General features: G+C 46.4%; 1 protein-coding gene across 2 annotated transcripts; it reads right to left on the bottom strand.

Moving 5' to 3' along the window:
• Positions 1-779: 779 nt before the first annotated feature.
• ARHGAP30 (Rho GTPase activating protein 30) lies at positions 780-25,437 on the bottom strand. Of its 2 annotated transcripts, none has more exons than XM_083478081.1 (12): positions 24,610-25,437; positions 14,067-14,169; positions 13,425-13,572; positions 12,221-12,303; positions 11,850-11,957; positions 11,465-11,592; positions 10,535-10,703; positions 9,937-10,034; positions 8,543-8,620; positions 7,299-7,802; positions 5,998-6,239; positions 780-4,691 (listed from the first exon to the last, which is right to left on the bottom strand). In XM_083478081.1, exons 1-12 carry the CDS (start codon positions 24,716-24,718, stop codon positions 2,436-2,438), a joined length of 4,026 nt encoding a protein of 1,341 aa, XP_083334207.1. In that variant the 5' UTR covers positions 24,719-25,437; the 3' UTR covers positions 780-2,435. The 2 variants fall into 2 exon arrangements, with proteins under 2 accessions (XP_083334207.1, XP_083334206.1); XM_083478080.1 differs by having other exon boundaries at positions 9,937-10,037; positions 24,610-25,436.
• Between the last annotated feature and the right edge of the window lie 125 nt (positions 25,438-25,562).

A 25,562-nucleotide genomic window follows, 5' to 3' on the forward strand; every position in this document is an offset into this window, starting at 1 on the left:
ATTTTGTTCCAAACGTCCACACTAGATCAAATTGTCTCAAATGCTGAGGTATGGCTTAGGCATCACAAGATCCTGAAGATTTATTGCAAGCTTTTTTCATTGGCGTTCATGCAGCTATTTTTAACAATTTCATAAGTGTCAAAAAATATCAATGGCTACTGAAGAATAGCTGAAGAAGCCACAAAGAAAAGCATTGCATAACACATCTGGGATGGCGTTTTAATGACGGAAATCTTTTGGACTCTACCACTAAACCTACACGGGCAGCACCAAGGTCACACCCACACCATACACTTAATGCACATTTAAAGCATATGGCTTCTCCCAAAGAATCTTGGGAAGTGTAGTTTGTTAAGAGTGCTGAGAATTGTAGCTCTGTGAGGGGTAAACTACAATCCCCAGGAGTTTCCGGGGTGAAAGCCATGTGTGTTAATTGTGCTTTAAATGTATGGTGTGGATATGACCTAAGTCTACACTAACCTGCTATGAGGAAGTGTCACCAGTTAGTTGTAGACCCCCCCCCCCACTTTACAACATTTGAAAATGGGAACAACTCAGTCCTTGTAACACCCCCATTCTCACACCAGTGACCAATCTGCCCCCTTTTCCACTCTCCATATACAAATCACGACAGGTTTTCCTCTCCTGGCGTGCTAATCTTGGTACTATTTGGCTAGCCACATACATTTCTTGCTATCTTTTTTACACTTCAGTCACCCAATAGGCCGCTTAAGCCATTTCCAAGCGGGGTCAATAAACAGTTTCACAGACACAATAAGTGTTTTTCAAATGCTCTGCTTTCTGAATTTAATACACACAAACCGAGTATAGCCTGCACTTGACATCTGAATATAAAAATGCATTGAGTTAAATACTGTTGCTTTTTTCCTGTGTAAAAGAGAATCATGAGGCAAGACATATGGACTTCTGAGATAAAACGTTACTGATATTGGGCCAGTGAATAAAGTTCATGCAACAGTATTCCTTTGGGCTCTCTACCGGAAAGAGGGACTAACACAGGTATTGCCAATCTGGAGCCCTCCAGATATTTCTGGACTACAGTTCCTATCAGCCCCAGCCACCATGTGTCCAAGTGCTGGCTGGGGCTGATGGGAGCTGTAGTCCAAAACATCTGGAGGGCCCTAGGTTGGCAAAGGCTGGACTAACAAGCCACCCCAAGTACCAGGATCCAGGATACTCTGTCATCCACAAAGCCCATGTGGGCGATCTTGTGTCCCCATATTACGTTCTGCAAATTCTTGAGTGCAGCATCAAGGTAGCCACGTACAAATATTCATTACTACCAACCAAACAGCATGGACTTTTATTTTCCAATTCATAGTGGAGAAACACTGTTTTGTCTGGTAACTGTCACTCATTGCTTCTGGGACGTTTGAGAGCCTCTAGGTACATACATGATCCCATGTGCATGTCTACATGCAAAATCCTTATGCATGTTTATACTTAGAAGTAAGTCTCGCATTGCTGAGCGGGACTTCCTTCCAAATAAGTATGCAAAATATTATGACAGCCTCAACCTTCAAGGCAGTGATCTCGCTCAGTATCCTTCAATGTTTAAAGAGAGAGCTAAACAGAAATTTGTCTCTTGCATCTATAAGTACATTCAGGCCTTCAGGGTAAAAGCCGAGTGGGATGAAGGCTATATAACAGTTCTACTTCGGCCTCATTCACACCATACATTTAAAGCACCATGATACAGTTTTCAACAGAACATGGCTGTAGTCGTTAAGGGTGCTGTTAGGAGAATCCCCTATTCCCACCCAGGGCTAGAGTTCTTACAGTGCTTTTACTGGCATTCCCTCCTCACAGGGTACTCTGGGAATTGTACTGCTGTGAGGGGAATAGAGACCGCCTAACAACTTTCAGCACCCGTAACAAACTACGCTTCCCAGAATTCTTGGGGAGAAGCTAAGACTGATTAAAGGGGAGCTTTATATGCAACCATTCAATATGTGTTAATAGTTAAGGGGATGCCTGCCTGCACAGAAGATACGCACATTTCAGAATGGTAAACTTACAGTATTTCTTTTCTTTTCTCTTAGTCATTTCCGTCACATCGATTTAAGCCTACTCACTCACAATAGCATTTATCCTACATCGCTATCTACCACTCTACCTACCGCACAGGACTCAAATCTGAGCAGCTACCCCATTTTGCAGCACCCACGTGACATGCCCTTGGTTGTATCACCCGTGGGGGCGGCTCCTGCAGCTCTTGCTTTCTCAGGCCCTGCTTGTGGACTTCTGGCTGATCTCTGCTTGAAGCAGATGATTCTTAGCTAAGGTTGGTTTGTTCCAGCAAGACTCTTCTTCAGTCCTTTGTGTCCTGATTGGGTGGGTGGGGAGGTGCCACATCAGTGCAGAAGTCCAAGGTCACAGCAGCACCAGGCAGCACAGTTGAAGGCCAAAGCGAATCACCTCCGCTGCTGCTGTGCTGCTAAAAGCACCTCTTCAGAGTTGGACGCACGTCGCCCTGCCTTCGTCAAGCTCAGTTTTCTCCTTGGCGGGAGATCCTGAGGAAGGGACAGAGCTTCCAGGCTTGGAGAGAGTTGGCCTTCTGGGATAATGTCAGGCAACGCTGGAGCAAGAAGCGGCTTCCCCGGGACAAAGGCATCTGCGGCTGTGCCTGCGCAGGACAGGGGTCTCAGGGGCCGCTGCCCCAGAGGCTTCAGGGCGGGCTTGGGGTTTGGGGGTGGCTTCTCTGTTCTAGGAGGGCCATATAGCCCCTCCACATCACCAAAACAGTAGGTCTGCATCCTCCTCATTGGGGCCTGGCCCACGTGTCTCTCCTTGGCAAGAGCGACGGCCTCGTCAAACGACATGCTGTTCCCGTTGCGCCAGCTGGCCCATCTCTGCTTCTGGGGAGCAGCCCCACCAGCCTCACCAAGTAATAGAGGCGCTGGAAGTTGCTTTTGGGAGGGCTCACCCTTTTCTTCTTCACCCCTGGCGGTGGTAGTGCTGCTGCTGTGTTTATCCAAACCTTCTAGCAGAGAGCACTTTGTATTAGGGAGCTCATCACTGCTCTTGGGCCAAAGGCTGCATTTGTCCAGTGGGGAGTGCAGTAGCTTTGGGACCGCGTCTACTCCTCTCTCGTAATCTCTGTCATATTTCTCTAAACTCACAGGCAGGGAATTCCGCTGCTTCCGGAGGGTCCCTGAATCGCCCAGACAGTAACCTGGAGAGGTGGGCAGCTTGGAAGAAGCCAGGGGAGTTTTTACATTTTCAGTGGTATCTGGGGTGCTGCAATGTACGTCCAGGCTGGATGGGCGAAGGGGCCTGTGCAGAGAGCCTTCGCTGGGCCCCTCTTTTATCCCGTTTCTACAGTTCTTTTCTGGGACAGGTGGGCTGCACCACATGAGGGAGGCTTCCTTGGTTGGAGATATTGGCATTAAGGACGGAGGGATCTTGGCAAACTGGGGCTTCGGAGGCACGACCGGGAAAGATTTCGCCTGCTGCACTCTGATGGCATGCGAGGTCAACCTCATGGAGACGCTTCCATCAGAGAGGTCGTGCTTGAGGACATCGGAGGATTTCACCGGCATTGAATGTGGTGGTGTCTGTGGAGGACTTTCTGGGCAGCCCTGCAGAGAAGGGGCCCCGAGCGACGAGGCTTCAGACCCATTGGAATTGTCAGGCGAGGAGCCACCAGGAGGGGCTCTCTCAGGTGGAGCATCTGGCTCAAGACTCGGTGCAAGCATTGGAGACGTCTCGGAAGAAGCATTTTCAGAGCAATTGTCCATCAAAGAGGAAAGTGGAGTTCTGTGCAAATCCGGGGGTGAAAGAACTTCTGCTGCCTGAGGATGAAGAGCAGTCTCTCCTCTCTGTTGCTGCTCTGCCTCTTGAAATGGGAACTCATAGTCTGGGTGCCAGTCATACAATCCATCTACCTCCAAGGTAGATCCATCAGCCTCTATGCTGGGGATGCAAGGAGATCTTGCAACCTGCTCAATGCCTAATGCATTGTGCCGTTCCCGCTCATTTTCAAGGCTCAGTTGGGCTGCATGGTTCTGATTCTCTTGAAATGAAGATCTTTGCACAGGGTTTTCTGGAATTCCATCGGGGCATTTGGCATGCATCAAGCACCCTGTTCCTAGAAGCAGGTCATCTTCACCTCTGGTGTTTATGCCTTCCATCTGCAACGCTGCCAAGTCAGGATCTACCTGGGTGGTCTCAGCTTCAGCCTTCATGAGTGTTTCCAACTGACTGAAATCACTACCAGAATCCAGGAAGGCCTGCAACTCTTCTTCAGATGGATTGCCTGAATCTGGATCCAGCTGAGAATTGTCTAACCTGAAGTCATGAACTGGAGGACCATCCAGGAGAGGTTCCTTGTCAAGTTTAAAGAGATGGGAGCTGTCTGGATCTTCAGGTGAGGGCTGTCCGGCCAGACTGAAGGGCTGATCGTCCAACGTGCTCCTTGGGAGACGGGTGTCATCAAGAGCCTGGTCTTCATCTGGCTGCTGGAAATGCTGTAATTTGCCAGCTAAGGGGCTGAGGTCATCAAAAGCACTCAAGTAGACCTCTTCACTGTCAACCTCCTTAGAAAGCTCTTCGCCATCTGAACATCCCACAGCCAGATAATATTGGTCATCTTCCTCTTCCGAGTGCTCGTTCATACACTCCTCAATGGACAGGTAATCTAGTGGTGAAACAGCTGAAAACATCTCCAGCTGGAGTTAGAGAAAGAAAAGAGTTTTAAATAAGACTCCTCTTTGGTTCAAACACACCCGTCTTTCTTTCTTTCTTTTCCCTTTTAAAAATAATGAATATAGCAAACACACAGAACAACCTCCCTTTCTCCATATGTTTAGGCACCCGACAGCAAGGTGCTTTGAACTACAACTCCCATCAGCCCCAGGCCTGTTTTGCCTGGGGCTGAAGGGAGCATAAGAAACTGCCTGTTTCTTTATTCATTACGTTTCTCTCCTGCCCTCCCTTCCAAAAAAAAAGCCCAGGGCAGCAAAACCCCAAACCAATACAATTAAAAAGTAAAATAAAAACTTACTTAAAACACGCCATGTGCCCAAATCCAACTACTGTACTGGATTTTAAGGGGATTTATGGGTGGAATTTGTATGAGTTTTAATGTGTTTTAGTTTACTCTACAGTGGCTTTAATTTTCTGTATGTTTTAAATTACACTTGTAAATTTTTAGTTGTAATTTCATTGTTTTATCTTGTATGTGAACTGCTTTGAGATATTTTTTCCTACTATCAATATATAAATTTTATGAAATAAATAAATAAATAATGAATGAATGAATGAATGCTAATAATGGTCCTCTTAGCCCATCACCCTGTTCTCACAGTGGCCAACTAGATGTCTCACTGTGAAGCCCCTGAGCAGGACCCAGGCGTAAGAACCCTTTCCCCTCCTGTGGCTTCCAGCAACTGGTATTCAGAAGCTTTGCTGCCTCTGACCCTGGAGGCGAAGCATAGCCATGAATTTTGTCCAATCCTCTTTCCAAGCCATCCAAGTTGGTGGCCATCACTGCCTCCTGTGGGAGGGAGTTCCATAGTTTATGCACTGCCTGAAGAAGTCCTTTGTTTTATCTGTCCTGGGCTTTGCTCACTTTGGATCACCTCTGCTGCTGAGCACTTGTTTACGTCTTTTAACACACTTGCGTATTGTCTTTAAAAAACAGCCCCATCCATTATATGCAAGATTATATGCCAAAAACACGCTTAATATGTATAAAAGGGTCAACACCCATGCTGCACTTTATTTCTGCAGCATAATTTTGTATTAATGGATCCCCGTCCCCACAGAGCTCTATGCATTGTTGTGTGTACCTGCTTATGGAGATTGTAGGAGCTGTCTAGCTCCAAAGGACTCTTTCCTACCTTGGAGCTGCCAAAATGGTCAGGTAGGAGCTGATGTGCAGCTCCTGCTAGGACAGAGACTCAAGGATGGGGTGGAAGAGCACCTGCCTTTTTAACTAGTTAAGATTTTGGGTGACATAGTCATGGACCTCACCTGCATCCCGCCTCCTATCATCTCATTCATGAACCCACTGCTCATGTCATCCTCCGTGAGTGGGGAACTGTCCACACCACTGCCTGCAAAATCAGGCGCTATGCTGGTGCTCTTCCGGGGCTGGTCTCCATCCATGCTTTCACCCAGCCAGGCATCTTGGCTGTCCAGGAAAGAGAAGGAGTCCTGGACCTCCAAAGACATCTGGTTCTCTTCCGAATCAGACAGGCCTCCTGCCTTTGCATCTGTTTCAATAAGGGGAAGCAAAAGAAGAAGAAGAAGCAAAGAGCAAGTCAGTTCTTTGCGACAGGGAATAGCTCCTTGGTGAGCCGTAAGTTCCTTGTAATGTAAGTATTTAGGAAAACTGTGAGCACAATCTTAGGAAGAAGAAAAAACAACACCTACCTCCCCTATGAGAGAAAGGGGGGTACTTGTTTTGACCCTAGTCTGGATCACTTAAAAATAAAGTAAGTTAGTAAGTTAGAACTATTGGGTTGTATCCCGTGTTAGCCATACTCGAAGTAGCAATTAATGGACATGGTTAACATTTGCCCATTAATTTTATTATGTGTAGAGCTTAGCTGAATACAATCCATTCTATTTATTATATACACATTTTTGCAGATTTATTTGATGAATCAATGAAGATTCATATAGGTAATCAGCTGAGATTCCTCTAGTTGATTAAATATGTCACATTTCAGGTGTTCATCTGTATTATTTTGGGAAAACGTATCAACTGTAAGTAGGGTCAGTTCCCAGGTCAAGAAGGGTGCCACCACTGAAAAGTCCCTTTCACCTGCTGTCATCTGCTTAACTTCTGAAACTGGTGGCATCTGGGGCAAAGCCTCAAAAGGGTGATGTTAAGGAATGGGCAGGTTTCATGTAAGAGAAGATGGTTTTCATGCAGCTGTGTAATGCGCCAGTGGGCACAAACGGGGGAATCTGGTGGCCCAAGTGCCACCAGGAGTAGAGAACCTCTAGCCTGCAGGCCCATCTTGGCTCAAATCACACTCACCTGCCTATCAGCTGACACCACTCGTGACAGCTGATCTTCAGCTGATGGGCATAGGTTCAATCCTGCAGGATTCCATGCATACTTTTTCCTGATTCAAGTAGGGGGCTTGCATAGACCCCTGCCTGGTAAAATGAAGATTTTGGGGGGCAGGGAGAATGCTGTCAAATTTGGCTCAGGGGCCAATTCTGATAAGGATCTGGCCCATGGAGCCAAAAATGGTTCCACACCCCTGGTCCATACCACCAAGGCAGCTTGTAGATGGAAGAAATGGTGGGGAGATACTTACCTCCAGCATCTTCCTTATTTGTGAGGTCGGGCACCAGCTTTTCCTCAGTTTCTTTCTGCTTAGAAAGCTCGTCCTCTTTGGCCTCAGAGGTCTCAGAAGGGTCCTTCTCCAGGGCACAGTGGCTCAGGGCAGGGCACTCGAGCCCCCGGGTTAGCCGGGACAAACTGAGGTTGGAAGTGATGTGGAATGGGACCGTGACAGAGAAAGGCCCAGAGATGTGGACGCCGGCGCACTTCTCTGCGCGGTTCCGCCCAGTTTTGGGGGATCGCCCTTGAGGGGCCACCCCAACAAGGCTGGACCTGCTGGCTTTCGGGGTGGTGGGCTCCGACTTGGCAGTGGCTTCGCCCTCCGACTCGCCTTGTGCTTCTTCGGCCTTGGGTCTCTCCGTATACTCGTCGGACTCCGACAGCAGGAAACTGTTATCGAGAGAAGCCGGGCCATCAAAACTCTCACGGCACAGAGTGAGCTGCTTCTGGGAGATTTTCCTCCCCAGTTGAATGTCATCTGCACACAAAGGAAGAGAGCTGAATCAAAGAGGGACCCAAAAGACAGGGCCTCATGCCTGGGCCCCAAACCTTTTCCAAGGTTGCCTTCCAGTAGCCTTAATACTGTGATGAATTTGCCATGAGATTACTGTGAATAGGTATGCTGCTGGGTTTTTCTAAATTATTATTATTTATTGGTCAACCAAAAAAAGTGCAAACATAACATAAAGAAAGAAAGCAAAGGATCTGAAACTTAAATTGTAAAGGGTCACAGCCTGGAAGGACAAAAGTACAAAGATACGGCACAGCTCCAAACGGATAATTAAGTATTAACTCATAAAAAGATTTCCTTTACAGTAAATAGTAAGGATATATGAAAATAAAAGTATTATCCATCTGTTAATTCCATCATTATGGAGAATAAAGGTTCTATATAGTATTAAATGAACTAGACGTTTGAATATGCCAATGTGCCACAATATTTGTATAAGAATTCACGTCATATGTCCAAAAAAAATTGAGTTCTGCCCTTTAGATACTTTTAGTTTAAGGAGATACCTTTTCAAGAAGGGCAATCTGCCAAACCCTTGAATACCAGCAATCCAAATTATTAGGATTAAAGTCCATCCAGGATTTGGTGAAACACCCAAGTCCTTCTGTCTCCTCCATCTCTATGCTCCAGGAGGAATAGAAGTGGGGCAAAAGCCAGCCAGGCCCTCAGCAGTGAATGTAAACAACCCCAGAGATTTCTGCACCTACCATCGCTGGCACATGGCATGGAGCTGAGGGAATCCATGCTTTTGGCCGGCCGCAGACGCATCTTTCCCATTTTGTCATCTGAAACAGAAAGGCAGGATTGAGCCAACCAAATCCGGGCCTCAAAAAACAAACAAACTTTTTTCAGTTGAATTTTAATAGTATATTTTTTTTTCCTTTTACAGGCAACAAAATAAAAGAAGCAACATCAACATAATGAATCAAAAGAACCGCAGGAGGGATGCATAAAAAAGTGGCGATTTATCTTTCATAGAATTGTCATTGTATCCCTGCCAATGTTTTCAACTGTTTACAGAGGTCTTTTAAATATATTACAAAGTTATTCCAATCTTTTAAGAATACTTGATCTTCCTGGTTTCTGTCCTTTCCCATCAATCCAAATTTATATTTTTGATGTCGTTGAAGAGTCTTGCATGTTGGCAGATGAAACATAAGATATAAAGTCCCACCACATTGCAAATAAATGTTCAGGAGATGTTTTTTATACTGTACCATAGTGCTAAGCTTAAATCTTTTAGTGTCTTCCATTGTTGTGTTAACAGAGATTCTAGCAGTCAACATCCAGATAATTAATCCTTTAGAGAAAAAGTTGTCTCATACGGTATATCATGGTCCCATATATTTAATAAAGCTCTTTAATAAAGCTCTGGGGGAATCTACAACCAAAGTGGTTCCCAAAGTGGGTGGTTCTGCCCTCTGGAGGCAAAGGGGTGGCAGGGGGGTACTAGAGGTGTAAACGACTACAGTGGTACCTCGGGTTACATACGCTTCAGGTTACATATGCTTCAGGTTACACACTCCGCTAACCTAGAAATAGTGCATCAGGTTAAGAACTTTGCTTCAGGATGAGAACAGAATCGTGCTCCAGCGGCGCGGCGGCAGCAGGAGGCCCCATTAGCTAAAGTGGTGCTTCAGGTTAAGAACAGTTTCAGGTTAAGAACGGACCTCCGGAATGAATTAAGTACTTAACCTGAGGTACCACTGTATTAGACTCTGAAAAGCTGCTATCACTGTATCGAATTCATCCATTTTGTTGCATTAATTAAACGAAACAGTTTTAATTGCATTTTGAATTAAATGTGCAATTAATTGTTACTGTTTTGAATTTCATTGTGTTATTATAGTCCTTCCATTCTGAACAATGGTTTTATAGGGCAGGGGGCCCTGGGGATGAGTGTATAGAACCAAAGGTACAGTGGCCCAAAATTTCGTGGGAACCATTGATCTGCACTATAATGCAGCACTTGGCGCTTTTGTTGGGAAAAATAATCAACGAGATAGTGACAGAAAGACCCACTTTTAGGCCATATATGTGGCACACTTAACTCTTAGTCCTCTTGAACAGTTACAGTGAGCTTTAGTGTTAAGCCTTTTACCTTTGTCCTCCGGCTTGTTCAACTTGCGTTTGGCATCATGGCTGGATCGGCCGAGGTTGAAAATTGACTTCCATTTCTTTGCCTTAAGGGATCCTTTTCTTCTGTGAAGAATTTGAATGGAGGTTATAAATTTTGCCTGCAGGACGGTCATCATGTGTCTGGAGCCATTTCCAATGGGATCCTTAGGACTCTCTAAGTCCTCAGAAGTGAGGGCAGAGGGAAAGGGGTTTCCTGTCTGGCTGCAGCTAAAATAAGCATCAACAAATCTATGTGCACGGATTTACTATTCTCATTCATGCAAGAAAAACAACAGCAGATAAAATAATCAGGGCCGGGGGCAATTGTGCAGTTTGCTGGGAGATGAAGCGGTCTGGAATAGCTGTGACCAACGTTGCACAGTCTGGGGGCAAGCCCACCACATAGGTAGGGATGTGCCTTTTTCTCTGCAGCCCACCCAGCAAAATGGGCCCTCTGGTTGTAGTCGCTTTGCAAAATGGGCATCCGATGCCATCCTTTGTAACTAGAATCTGGAAATTCTCAGCAGGCAAATACAGAAGTGAACATGGGAAGGGGAAAGAGAGGGAAGGGAGGTGTGTACTTGTTGTCGGTGAGCTCGATGATGGTGTGGTAGGGTCGCATCTGCGGTGGGCCATCCCCCTGGTTCAGCGCAGTTGGGATATTGCAGGAAAAGGAGTATTTGTCGTCGCCAAAGGTCACCGGTGAGCTTGCAAGGAGAAGGGACTTCCTGAGAGATTCACGGCTCCCGGCTATAGCAGTAATGGAGGAAAAACAGCATCATCAGAAAATTAAGTGAGCGCAGGAATAAAGCCAGACAGCTAGTTTAGTGCAGGAGAGACAGTGTGGTACAGTGGTTAAAGAGTATTGGACTAGTACAGTTGTACCTTGGATCCCGAATGCCGTGCAAGTCGAACGCTGCAAACCCGGAAGTGAGTGTTCTGGTTTATGAACATTCTTTGGAACCTGAATGTCCGATGCCGCTTCCGATTGGCTGCAGGAGCTTCCTGCAGCCAATCAGAAGCTGTGCCTTGGTTTCCGAATGTTTTGGAAGTCGATCGGACTTCCAGAACAGATTCTGTTCAACTTCCAAGGTACCACTGTACTTGGGAGTTTAAATCTCCCCACTCAGCCATGAAGCTCACTGGGTGACTGTGTACCAGTCACCGACTCTCAGCCTAACCTTCCTCACAGGGTTGTTGTGGGCATTAAATGAGGGAGAGGAGAACTTTGTACAACACCTTGAGCACTTTGGGAAGAAAGTTGGGGTATAAATGCAATAAATAAATTAAATAAACAAACCTTATGCTGTCACCACAGCCTCTCTCGGGAGGTCCTCAGATTTTGAAAGCTCTTTGGGAAGTTCATTAGGGCTGCTGAAGTGCCCCCCACCTCCAGAGGCCCATGTACTGAACGTGTATGGAGGGGTATTGCAATGGAGGGCACTACAAGAAGTTCCAACTCTACATTTCTATAATTCTATGGTATTCATCTGTCACACATAAAGACCTACCACAGAGAGGGACGTTATTGAAAATCTGATCCACGTGGGTGAGGATAAACTCCACCACAATGGACTGGACGCGGACCTCCATGAAGGCTGCTGTGCCGTTGAAGCCACACGATTCAATGTCCTTGGACCTGAGAAGAGAGGGAGATGGGGTGAAGTCTAATGAAGCAAAGGTGCACAGATTGGGAGTGGGTGTGGTGGGTCTTGCTGACACTCGTTCGTTGAGCAAGAATCTCCTGATTGTCAGGCCAGTCTTCTTCCTCCTTGTTCAGAAATCTAGTTTTCCAAATTTGCCTTTGTTTCAGTCTAATCCCCCTTCGCCAGGCCTTAAACAACGTTGCTGTCAATGATGGTTCACCAAGAACTGATAAAAGCTGCTGTGTCTCACCTGAGCAGATTGGGAGCCCAGACGATGGCCAGGTTCCGTACGTGCATGTTGGTCTCGGAGCTGAAAGAGGCCATGTGAACTAGATGCTTCATCAGGAACTCCAAGGTCCTTGTGGTGGACGCGAAGCCAAAACAAAGATGGGGGGGGGGACAGAGTGAGGGTCAACTGAATGAGAAATTACAACCACCTGCATCCATCAATAGGAAGTGGACTGTGAAATCTCCTTACTAGCCATACTAGCATTCAGTAATCCTCAGGGGGACAAAAATCAGGACACTCCTTTTTATGTCCCGAGCTCTCACACATGTGCGAGACCAAAAGACGCTACGAGGATTGAGCTAGAAAAAGGGCTTTTTGGCCCTTGCAGGTACCTGTAGTGGGGTGCTGGGAGTTCCTTCAGCACATCCTTGATCTTTTCCAGCCGACCTTCCTCCATCTGGATGGCCACAGCATCCTGGGTGAAGTGGGAAAGAGGAAAGAGGTCCTCAATTCACCATTTTGTTTGCTCAATTCCACAGCATGCCTCCCACCCTGCCATGCAATACCAAACGCTGAAAGCAAATAGTTTTGGATATTGGGTACAGTCATCTGCCAGACCTGAGCCACAGTTGCCACTGCATTGCAGGGGGTTGTACTAGATGAGCCTTTGGGTCCCTTCCAACTCTACAATTTGATGATTCAATGAGTAGCATGCAAATCTATACACAATAAGGGCAGATCCACACCGTACATCCAGTGCACATTGAAAGCACATGAACCTTGGAAACTGCTGTATTGGTGAGCACAACAAAGCAACCCTTTATATGTATTAGGGCAGGGAACAGGAAACCTCACACCCTGGGGGCTGAATGTGGCCCTTCAGGACTCTCTGTCTGGCCCTCGGGAATCTCCCTAGGCCACACCTCCTCTCTCAAGCCACATCCCTCACTGGCCCTGCTTTGCCTCCTTCTGCCTGGCTGGAATATGTCCTTGACCTTTGATAACGACTTTCAGGGAGGGGGGTAGGACTAGATGACTCTTGGAGCCCCTTCCAACACTGTAATTCCATGACTCTTGCTTGAGGCAGAGGTGGGTGGGTGTAGAAACTAGCCTGCTGTTCAAAGCTGAAATTTAAATCTGTTGCCCTGCCCTTGGCCCCACCCACTACAGTGGTGCCTCGCAAGACGAAAAGAATCCGTTCTGTGATTCTCTTCGTCTAGCGGTTTTTTCGTCTTGCGAACCAAGCCCATTGACGGATTAGCGGATTAGCGCTATTAGCGGCTTTTAGCGGCTTATCTGCTGATTGGATCAGCTGATAAGCGGCTTAGCGGCTTAGAAAAAGGGGGGGAAGGAAAAAAACCCCGCAGGAACTCGCAAGGCATTGTCGTCTTGCAAAGTAAGCCCATAGGAAATTCGTTTTGCGAAGCACCTCCAAAACGGAAAACCCTTTCGTCTAACGGGTTTTCCGTCTTGCGAGGCATTCGTCTTGCGGGGCACCACTGTATTGGCATATGGCTCTTGGAAGGTTCCGCAGAAGAGAATGCCCTGGAGTGAAGGCCCTTAGTGCGAAATATGCCCTGGGTCAGCCATACTCACGGCAAACTTATCATAGAGCTGATAGGTGAGGAGTGGGTTGGGCAGCTCCCTGAAGTAGGCTTTGCAGAGCGAGCTCACGCAGTGGATGTCCTGGAGGTACAAGTCTTTGTTCAGGTCAGGGGAGCCCCGGTCGTTGTCAAATTCCAACCTGCAAAGGGCCAGGAAAAGGGAAGGAAGGAAAAAGGCAATGGAATATATAGTAACCCCAGAAGATCTGGACTGTCTGAAGGGCTGTCACATGGGAGATGGAGCAAGCTTGCTTTCTGCTGCTCCAGAGGGTAGGACCCAAACCAATGGATTCAAATGACCAGAAAGGCGATCCCGGCTAAATATTATGAAGAGCTTTCTGATGGCGAGAGCTGTAAGACAATGGATCGGACTCCCTCAGAAGGTGGTAGATTATCCATTGTTGGAGGTTGGGTGGCCATGTGTCAGGGATTCTTAAGCTGTTATTCCAGGTAGGCTGCTTTTGGGCAGGGAGGTTCCATTTATGGATCACAGCTTACAGCCATCAGTTGATACCCCCTGCTCCTCTTAATTTTCCAAAAAAATCCTTTTTTGAAAGCCATCTAAGCTGGCGACTCCAGTACCACATCTTCCCGCAGTGGGTTCCACACATGAATAATGGCAGCTGGCTTTTACCTCAGCTTCTGGATGTTTGAGGAGACTCCCGACAGCCGGTAGATCCCGTCCACGATTCCGTGCTGCTCCACAAACTCCGTGCAGCTCTTCAGAACCTGAGGAACTGGGAAAGGGTTGAGAGTCAGCCTGGGGAATGGTGGTGCCTCTTGACAGATGGCCAAAATCACCCTGAAAGGCAGCCTGCTGTGGTCCCGGGAGGGCTGGCATCATCCCCACCCAGCAGTGCTGACCGTGGGGCCTCCTGGGGCCCACCACCAATAGGACCTCCATTCTGAACAGCCACAGGGCAGCTCTACACCATACATTTGAAGCACATCCAAAACACATGACTTTCCCCCCAAAGAATTATGGGTGCTGTTAACGACACTGGGAATTGTAAGTCTCTGAGGGGCAACTACAGTTCCCAGAATTCTTTGGGGTAAGTCCATTGCAGGGATAAGTAGCAACAACAAAACCCACACCCCCTGACATTCACCAGTTGATTTAGCTTTACCAACCGAAAATAAGATTGAACAGTTTTTTAAAATCTCCAAATCCCTGACAGAAAGGGCAATATAGCCAGTGTGGCGCAGTGGTTAGAGAGTCAGACTAGGACCTGGGAGACCAAGGTTCAAATCCCCATTTGGCCATGAAGCTCACTGGGTGGCCTTTAGCTTATTCACAGTCTCTCAGCCTAACCTACCTCACAGTTTTCTGTGAGGATATAAATAGGAAAGAGGCGAACTATGTGTGAAGTGAGAAGCCTGCCTTTTACCGTTTTCTGTTGGGACGTCTTTATTTTTGCGGCAGGGGGATTTGCAGGCAGGTTGATTTAGTACAGGGGTCTGCAAACATTAAGACAAAAAGAGCCACTTGGACCGAAGAAAAAAAACACTCGGAGCCGCAAAACCATTGCGACATTTAAACAGTGGGGAGTGTCGGGGCACACAATGCGCCTCCTCCCCTCGCTAGTATCCGCCCCGGAGCCGCGGCAAAGGTGTAAAAGAGCCACATGCGGCTCCGGAGCCGCGGATTGCTGACCCCTGATTTAGTAGATTCAGGGCTGTTTTAAAACATGATTGTTTGCAGTTTTGATCCATGATTTTGTTATCACGCTGATTTTATATCATATGGTTTTAAACAACATAGCTCCGTTGAGCAGCTGGAGGAAGTGGCCTATGCGTATCTGAAATAGCTCCTTCATGAAGTAGGGAAGGTACCAGTATACAAACCAACTGAAAAACTGAAAACTTGCTTGTGTTTGCTTTTTTATGGGGATCTCAAATGAATCAGAAGTCCATTCTAGTGTCAGAGATGGGCAGGCTTGGAGATGCTTGGAACCCAGTTAACATTGTCCGCTGGGCCTCTAATGTCAAGTTCTACACTTAATAGGGAAATAAAATAGATCTGATGTGCAATGGGCAAGTGTGGAGACACACACACATTCTCATCAAGGGTAGATGTCTGGGTGGAGTCGCTGGGTGATTTCATTTCCGAAGCACAGACAGGAAGCAAAATGCACACAGAAAGAGAACTGAAGCTCTCAGCTAAGTTACGGTAGGGTATAGCAGTTTTTAAGAATGCGCTTCCAAGAAATGACATATTCTAGATGTAAAGGCCGCAGCCCTTCCCCACTTTTTGCTCCCCTCCTTCCACCTCTGCGTTCAGAGGTGCAGAGACAATCTGTAGCGGCCTTTGGAGAGAGTGCAGAGGTGGTCAGAGAGTCTTTTTTATGGTTTTTAAAAGGGTTTCTTCGCACACTGTCCCCAGAACACAACCCTTGTGTAAGTTGCGAGTCAACTGTACTTGCACGTGAAGATTATTACTTCATGGATCTGTTGCAATGGACTTTATCTCAGGAAAGCTCTTGGAATAATACCTTGATATGTCTTTAAGGTACCACAACAAGGTTCTCTGCTGTTTATCCCTCAGGGATGTCCAGAGGCTATGCTCCACTGCAGATAGGGCCTTCCACACTATTTCTCCCCAGCAACATGTACTTAGAAGTGCCCTGCCTCATTCATGAATAAACACAGGCCATGTTCACTCCACTCATTTAAAACACTACGGCGCTACTTTAAACTACCTCTCTCACTTACCCTCCTCCTTTCCACCTGGGCCAAAGCCATACCATACATTGAAAGCACTCTGACACCATTATAAACATGTCATGGCTTCCCTCCCCCAAAGAATCCTGGGAGCTGTAGTTTGTTAAAGACTCTGACAGTGGTTAGAAGGCCTCTATTCACCTCACAGAGCTACCACTTTCAAAGCACTTTCCTCACAATAAACTCTGGAAAAGCCTGGACCTGTGTCTAGATAGAAAACACGGCACAAAAGGATGTATGGATGAGCTGCTCAACTCATCCCTAATTTCATGCAGCTAGAGGGCATCTGCCTCTAAATCTGTGTGTTTTTTGGACTGTTGATAACATGCACCGATAACCAAAAGAGCCATCCCAATGCATCTTTAACCAAAAGAACAATTATTCTACTGGCTATTAGATCAATGGACGGCAAGGGTCAATGGATACAGCAGACAGGAGGAACAAAAGAACATAAGAAGAGCTTGCAGGATCAGACCCAGGGTCCATTTAGTCCAGCATCCTGTTTTCACAGTGGCCAACCAGAGCCCAAGCACACTCTCCTGTCCTGCCATTTCCGGCTACTGCTTTTCAGAAGCATTACCACTTTCAGTTGTGGAGGCAGAACATCGCCTTCATGTCTAGTAGCAATCAGCAGTTTCCTCCTCCACGAGTTTGTCCAATCCTCTTTTAAAGCCATACGTGGCCATCACTACATCTTTCGGGAACAAATTCCACAGTTTAAGCACTGTGTGAAAGACTTCCTTTTCTCTGTCCTGAATCTTCCAGCATTCCGCTTCCTTGGATGTCCACGAGTTCCAGTGTTATGAGAGAGGGAGGAAAGCTTTCCTCATGCCGTGCAGAATTTTATAAACTTCTAACAAGTCACCTCTGTTATGTATTGAAGTGACGTTCAGTGATTGGATAGTTTTTATGCAAATGAAGGATCGAAAGTGACGTTCAGGGATTGGATAGCTTTAGAAAGTTGCTACAGTAACTGTTGTACTGGAGCTCTATATAAGCAGGCTGACTGAGCCCTTCAGTTCTGTTCTGGCATCTGAATAAAGAAGAGCTGTTTGAAGAATCGCTGTGTTGTCTGATATGTTCACCCACAACTTAACAACCTCTTACTCACCCTTTCTCCAAACTCAAAAGCCCCCAAACGCTGCAACCTTTCCTCATAGGAGAGTCGCTGCATTCCAAAACTTCAGTTTTAGAGATTCTGGTAATGCCACTGAAGGTATGGAGGTTTCAAGCAGGCCCTTATTTTCATCTATGAGATTGCTGCAGGGTTTGAGCTTCCTAGGAATCTACCAGCTCCATCCTGGCAGCTCCGCCCCGTTAATGTAACCGGCAAGGTCCATCTTAGGTATGCGTGCCTAGAAAAGTGACACCTTGTCTTTGGGAGATCTGCTCCTGCTGATTGTCCCCCGATTGCGAAGCAGCAGCCCAGGTGTGCCAAAAGCAGCCCTGTCATTAACAGATACCATCTAATTGTGCTCATTACACACCTCCTATCGCTCTTCCTTGAACGCTTTCCCGAAAAGCGGAGTGGTTGTATAAACCTTGACAGTGGCCCACATGCAGCGCCCAGAGGACTGGATTAGAGCATGTCATGACATAAAGGGAGCTTGCTCAAGAGCACACCACCCCCGGTGTAATCCCTATCCTGTCCTTCCGCTAGAGAGGGCCTGCAGGAGCCTGGGAGAAGAAGAGCAGGGGTCTGCTTCTCCCGCACGGGCAAGAGCTGCTCCCCAAAAGCTTTTGTGCAAACATGCTTTGCTTTGCAGAGGTGATAAAAATGTTGGGTGCTGGGTGGGAGAGATGAGCTGTATTCAGCTGCGGTTGCCAGCTGTTTAAATGTGCTCTGCTCCTCTGCCTTTTAACAGCAGTGCAGAGACTTAGCAAGTGAAGCTTTTCTTGGTATGGAGATCAAATGATGGAAAGGCCTCACCTGAATTTGGGCATGCCCGGAGGCAGTAAAATTATGGCGTACAATTGTTGTACACCGGTTATTATGCTGCTCACTGCCTTGGGCTCTGCTGAGAGGGAGGGTGGTATGTTAATGAAGATAATAACAATACTAATACTAATAGGCAATGGGAAGACACACAAAAGGGAAGGGCCACAGCTCAGCGGTTGAACACCTGCTTTAAGTGCAACCTGTGCCAGGCTCAATCTCTGGCATGTCCAAGCAAGGCTGGGAAAAGGCTCCCTGTCTAAAACTCTGGAGAGCCGCTGCCAGTCAGCCTAGGCAGTACTGAGTTGCATGGACCAATGGTCTGACTCAGAATCCCACACCCCACAACACTCCTCAGATGAAAACAGGGACATGTTCTGCATCAGTGTCTCTCCCCTGCACCTCCTCCTCAGAGGATGCAGATGCAGCAGCCATAACAGCTGCTCTTCAGCGCCCACTAATGCTTCCAGCCCTGCCCACCACAAACATGAGGTCCCTGGGACTTTCCATACAATGGCTGAAAGTTCCCTACAAATTTTTCTTGGGCTGAAAAACACACTCATACTTTCTGCATTGGGGACTGAAGCTCCCTGTAGAGAAGTAACTCCAGGACTTTGGTGGTTTAGGCCAGGGGACCATTTGACCTGGCTGAGCACGCAGCTGATGACTTACTGATGTTTAACTGAATGTTTTACTGATAACTTCTCCATTTTTACTTGTGTATATCTTTGTATTTTTTGTTTCAAACGTTGCATATGCATTTTTCTTTTTCTTGTTCTAATTATCTTACTGCGTTTTATGTTTAGGGATCTTGCATATTAAATGGGCACATAAATATTAGGCAAGGATTGCCTAACTTTTCTGTTTAGAAAGGTTACAGCATTTTTGTATGTGTGTTCAACAGATAACCTTTGCCTTCACCCGTCCTTTTGAGGCACTTGCTGTCTAGTTTTTCTATAATTTACAGTTTCAACTAAAGGCATTTTGTTTGCCTTAACCGTTTCCAAGTTTTCTTCCACCTAAACTAAGTCCTGGAAATGTATGCAGGCATTTAGGGCAGAAGGTTCTACTAGGACCTGGGAGAGACCGGGGTGGAAATGCCCACTCAGCTTTGAAGCTCACTGAGTGACCTTGGGCCAGTCACTGCCTCTCAGCTTGACCTACCTCACAGGGTTGTCGTGGGGATGAAATGAGGAGGGGGAAGAACAATATAAAAGCCGTAAGGATATAAGAAGAGCCTACTGGATTGAAGGAGGTGAGGACAGGTGATCAGGCCAAAGGGGCCCCATCTAGGCCAGCATCTTGTTCCCACAGTGGCCAGCAGGATGCCTGAGAGAAATCTGCAAGCAGGACCCAAGCACAAAGAGCCTTTTCCCCTCCTGTGGTTTCCAGCAACTGGCCTTCAGAAGCATTGCTGCCTCTAGCTGTGGAGGCAGAGCAGAGCCATTGTGGCTAATAGCCACCGATAGCCCTCTCCTCCATTAATCTTCCTGATCCTCTTTTAAACCATCAAAGGTGGTGGCCATCACTGTATGAGCTCTTTGGGGGAAAGGTGGAATAGAAATGCAATAAATAAATAATCAAATAATTATATTGATAGTACAGTGGTACCTCGGGTTACATACGCTTCAGGTTGCATACGCTTCAGGTTACAGACTCCGCTAACCCAAAAATAGTGCTTCAGGTTAAGAACTTTGCTTCAGGATGAGAACAGAAATCGGGCTACGGCGGCGCGGCGGCAGCAGGAGGCCCCATTAGCAAAAGTGGTGCTTCAGGTTAAGAACAGTTTCAGGTTAAGTACAGACCTCCGGAACGAATTAAGTACTTAACCCGAGGTACCACTGTACTACTAATAGTCTTAAGTAAGCAGCCTCCGGCATGCTCTGCCACTGTTGCTTGTTGTGTCTTCTCTCGCTTGCTCAAGCACCTAATTGATGCAATCGCCAAAATTGGACCAGCAAAACAAGGAAGTTGCACGAGCCACCTCCCTTCCCTTCCCCTCCCCTTGCAAATTCAAACAAGAACACCAGAATACCGCTTGCTCCCCACAGCTCACTTCCTGTGTGTCTCATACCCTACCAGCCCCTGATCTGACAGCTCACAGGTCTCAGAGGCATGAGAGAGAGAGAGAGAGAGAGAGAGAGAGAGAGAGAGAGAGAGACTCGAGTGGAGTTTTCCACTGGGGGTTTGCTTCTTTGCTGCTTCTTGCTTCTAAAACCTCATCCCAGGTGATGCAATAGAGATCCCAGTGCTGCTGAGGGTGGTTTTTTTACCTGCCAGGTGAATGTTGCCTGCCCTGTTTTAGATGAGATTGCCCTTGTGATAGGAATTTTATGGTCTTAGATAGGAACAGGTGTCTATACCCTTTTATCCATTTTTACACACTGGAGGTACAGATTGTCTCTTTGGTACGGAGCCCCTTTTGCCATAGCTCAGTGGGTAGCGCATCTGTTTTGCACGCAGAAGGCCCCAGGTTCACTCCCTGACACCTCCAAATAGGGCTGGGAATGTCCTCTGCCTGGAGAGCTGCTGCCAGTCCGTGCAAGCAACACCAAGCTAGATGGACCAAGCACTTAGAGAAAAGACAAGCGAGAGACGACAAGACAACGGTTTATAAAATGACACCTGGCATGGAGAAAGTGGATACAGAAAAGATTTCCTCATGACACTAGGGCCTGTGGACATCCAATGAAGCAGAATGTCGGAAGAATCAGAGAAAAGAAAGTACCGTATTTTTCCGTGTATAAGACTACATTTCCCCCCTATTTTTTCAAGTTTAAAATTGGGGGTCGTTTATACACGGATAGTGCGTACAGGGGATTTCTTTATTTGGAGTCCCAAAAAACAGGGGTCGTGTTATACACTGAAAAATATGGTACTTCTTCACACTTGCTCCCACAGGAGGAAGTGATGACCATCAATTCAGGTGGATTTAAGAGAGGATTAGAAAAAACACATGGAGAACGGCCATTGGTGGCTACTAGCTCAGATGTCTGTGCTGTGCCTCCACGGTCAGTGGGAGGGAATAATGCTTCTGAAGACCAGTCGCTGGAAACCACAGAAGGGGAGAGGGCACATGTGCTCAGATCCTACTTACTGGTTTCTCACAGGCATCTGGTTGGCCAATGTGAGAACCAAATCCGGAGATTAGATGGGCCATTGGCCTGATCCAACAGGTTCTTATGCTCTGAATCAGTTAGTATAAGGGCTTATCCACACTTAACCTTTGCTCTTCACTTTCCAGGCACAGGCCTGTGTTTAAAAGTTCTATGTCTGAGCGTTCCCAGCTCCCCACCCCCTGCCAAACTTTCCCTGTGAAAAACTGCTCTTTAGCTCTCAATCGGAGCAAACATTCATTTGGATTTTCTATGGCTTGCCATTTCCTCTGATTGAGCTTTAAAGAGCAAGTTTGCGTAGGGAAAGCTCCGGGGCAAAATAGAAAATGCTTGGCCCTAGAATCTTTAAGCGTGAATCATGCCTGAAAAAGAGTGGAAGAACATATTAATGTTTAAAATAATTTATTCTTTAAAAAATCCCGAAGCCTTTCTTTTAGGAATTCTAGGTGCCGAAATCCCAATGGAGCAGAAAAGATTTATGTATGCGACCACAGTTGTGCAATGTTATTGGCCCAGAGATGGAAAGAAGTCCCGACCAGAGAAGAATGGCAGATTAAATTGCTGGATTATGCCGAAATGGCAAAAATGACCAGAAGAATCAGAAATCAAGAAGACCAGAATTTTAATAAGGAATGGGGGAATTTATAATTTATCTGAAGAATCATTGTAAACAGTTAAAATTGTTAGTAGGATTGGAATGGCACTTGTAGTTTCATGGTGAATTTTGGATATAATGGAGATGTAAAAGATTTGGATTATCATAAAAGATGCAGGAGGAAATGACTAACAATAGGAACCACAAAGGGGAGGAGGAAAGTCGAGGAGATTCTATGGAATTTTGATTTTATGATGTATGTTGAATATGTGAGTGTAAAAAGTTAATTCAAAAAACAAAATAAATAAATTTATATATAGAAAAGAAAAGAGTGGAGGAAAGGTAGGTGTGGATAAACCCGAAGAATGTTTCTTATATCCCTACATTGCCCAGGTTAGGCTGGTATGCCAGCTGCAACCCAAAATATACCGTATTTTTTGCTCTATAAGACTCACTTTTTCCTTCCTAAAAAGTAAGGGGAAATGTGTGTGCGTCTTATGGAGCGAATGCAGGCTGCGCAGCTATCCCAGAAGCCAGAACAGCAAGAGGGATTGCTGCTTTCACTGCGCAGCGATCCCTCTTGCTGTTTTGGCTTCTGAGATTCAGAATTTTTCCCCCTTGTTTTCCTCCTCCAAAAACTAGGTCCGTCTTGTGGTCTGGTGCGTCTTATAGAGCGAACAATACGGTACATGGAAAAATACGGTATATCTCACCCATCTGACTTGGTTGCACTCTGGGCAGCTTCCAACATAAATAAAAACATAATAAAATGTTAAATATTTTTTTTAAAAAACTCTATACAGGGCTGCCTTCAGATGTCTTCTAAAGGTTGTATCTTCTTGACTCGGGGTTCACATAACTCCATACTCTCCAATGAAAATAGGGACGTCCTACCATACCCTCCAACATTTCTCCGATGAAAATAGGGACATCCTTAGGAAAAGTGGGAACGTTCTGGGATCACATCAGAAACAGGGATGGCTTCTGTAAATCCGAGACTGTCCCTGGAAAATAGGGATCGTTGGGGGGGGGGTCTGCTAGTGCCAGGCCAGCTGCTCTGGTCCGCTTCTGGATCCACTTCTGGGATCAATTCAAAATTCTGGCTCTGAGCTTTAAAAGTCCTTCACACCTTGGGACCAGGATACCTAAAGGACTGCCCATCTCTGCACTGAGACAGAAGTGGGCAATTTCTACACCATGAGCCATTCTTGGACCACCCCATTTGGCTTACCAGACCATTCTAGGGAAGACATTCTAGGAAAATATATTTGCCTTGTGTTAAACCTTCTATCTTTAGGCACCTGGTTAAAACAACACTATTTGTATCTGCTTTTAGAGAACGAGGATGTTGAGATTAGCATGGCCTTTCATTCTTACTATCTGAAAATGCTTCAGACACCCTTTGTTTTATACTATTTAGTTTTACATTTATGCTGATCATTAAAAAATATATATTCTGATTTTTTATTATAGTCACATTTTAGAAGCTGATTTGAGATTTCTTTTCTGAGGGAGAGGGGGGAATTAAAAGGCCAGGGCACATAGCTGCCAACTCCCTGAGGCCCTGGGTGCCCAAGCACCCACAAAATTCCCCTTGAAGCCACCGGACACCCACAACTTTCAGTGCCAGGGCCATGCACGCTGCATGGCACCCACGGCCCCGGGCACCCACAGTCACGAGGCCAAGCTGGCACTCCTGCCAGGGCATGAATATTCTAGATAAATAATATATATGTTTAAAAAATGAAAACTCGGCACAAAATCATGCTGGGTGGTACTCCCCCCCCCCCTTGGTACTGCTTGGGGGGGGGGGTTGTGTGTGTTGCTAATGGACCAGGAGACAGATACCCATAGCAGAGTCTCCTGTGTGGGTTCCAACAAATCCATGATACCCCACCATCAAGTTTGGAATACCCTCCCCAAGGAGGTGCTGACATTGCAATCTTTTTGGTGCCAGATTAAGACGTTTTTAATTTGACCAGGTGTTTTAAATTGGTTAGGTACATAGTGAGCCAAGCTCCCAGTTCATCTACTTCAGTATTGTCTACACTGACTGGCAGTGTCTCTCCAGGATTTCAGAAGGGAGACAAACCCAATCCTGCCTGGAAATGCCGGGAATTGAACCAGAGTCCTTCGGCGTGCAAAGCGGATGCTGTATCTCTGAGTTATGCTTTCCCCCAGGATTAATGGCTTCTGTTATTAATAGTTTTGTAGCCGATCAGGTGCTTGTATAATATAATATAATATAATATAATATAATATAATATAATATAATATAATATAATATAATATAATATAATATAATATAATAAAATAATATAATAATATAATAGCATAACCATATATCATCACCCTGGACTCCTTTGGAGGAAAAATAAAATTACAATATATAATATATTATAATAATATGCCATCGTACATTGTCCTGGAATCTATTGAATGAAGGGTGGTTTTGAAAATGTTTCAAATAAATAGAAAACAATCAAGTTTTTGTTTTGTTTTGGGGGTGTCAATGTCACAGTCAATGTCACTCATTTACAATTTCAAGAACTTACTCACAAATGCAAAGGTTTTTCAAAGCACTTTGTTAAAGTTCTCAATGTCTTTGTGGAGCTTGGAGCCAGCCAGGAAGGAGATGGCGGGACCCCTCTAGACGCCCAGCCCGAGACCACTGAAGCCGAAAAAGGTGTTCTGAGCCACCCTTGAGGCGCAGGACCCCTTTTCTCAAACCATTTCCTACTGGGGGCAATGGATGCTGTACGCTACCAGGTAAAGACATTTCCGGCCTCCGAAAAGACAAATCACTTACCATCCCGGCCAGATAACTGCAGATGCTCTATTAGGTCACACCCAAAGACCCGATCCTTGGCCTGTCCCTTCCGCTTCACCTTCTGCCGGGCTTTCATGGCGAGCGACATGTGTGTCGAGGCGTGTGAGCGCTCAGCCTTCAGTGGCTCTCGTCTCCTTCTGCCCCCAAGGCCACTGGGGGCTCATTGGGCCCCCTGTCCTCTCTCTGCAGAAGCTGTTCAAAGGCCCTCCGACGCCGTGGAGACCTTCTGCTTCCTTAAACCCATGGCTGCTCCCCGTGCCATCAGCTCTCCATGACGAAATGGCTCTAGGCTATCCAGAGGCCGATGCGCTCCAATATTTTTTCCAGGTTCTGCGCGGAGAGGCACCCCTTGGCCAGCACTGCTGCAACGAAACGTGTGATCTGGGTGCAGGGAGGAAACTGCCGAGGCCCAGGGCCCAAAGTAAAGTGTGGGGACACGAGAATTGCTACGCTTCTGTTCTCACCCAGAGCCCAACAGGAAGTGAGTTCAGCTTTGCCTCTAAACCCCAACTTCCCGTTCAGAACATCTTTGAAACCACAAAGAGCAAGCTAACTCTTGCGCAAGAAACTCGTTCAATCTCAACCACACACACACACACACACACACACACACACTTGCCAATAGACCCATGGACATAGGGTTGGAGGACTAGGCCACATGGCCACATGTCTCCTTTATCGGTCCACCCATCACAAATTTTGTCGAAGCCTCTAAAAAGGACGAATCCAGATTTTTGGCCCACGGCCAGAAATGTTGTGAGGGTCCTAAGCAGGTGTGTGTGTGTGTGTGTGTGTGTGTGTGTGTGTGTGTGTGAAAGAGAGAGAGAAGTTACTTGAAGACTAGTCAGGCACTGCATCAGACTTTTAATAGATGAGGTGCTAGCAGCTTTTCACTTCTCTTCTTTATCTTTTCCACCCTTCCAGAAAGTTGG

The sequence above is a fragment of the Podarcis liolepis genome (assembly GCF_965112155.1).
Source record: "Podarcis liolepis genome assembly, chromosome: 15".
NCBI lineage: Eukaryota > Metazoa > Chordata > Lepidosauria > Squamata > Lacertidae > Podarcis > Podarcis liolepis.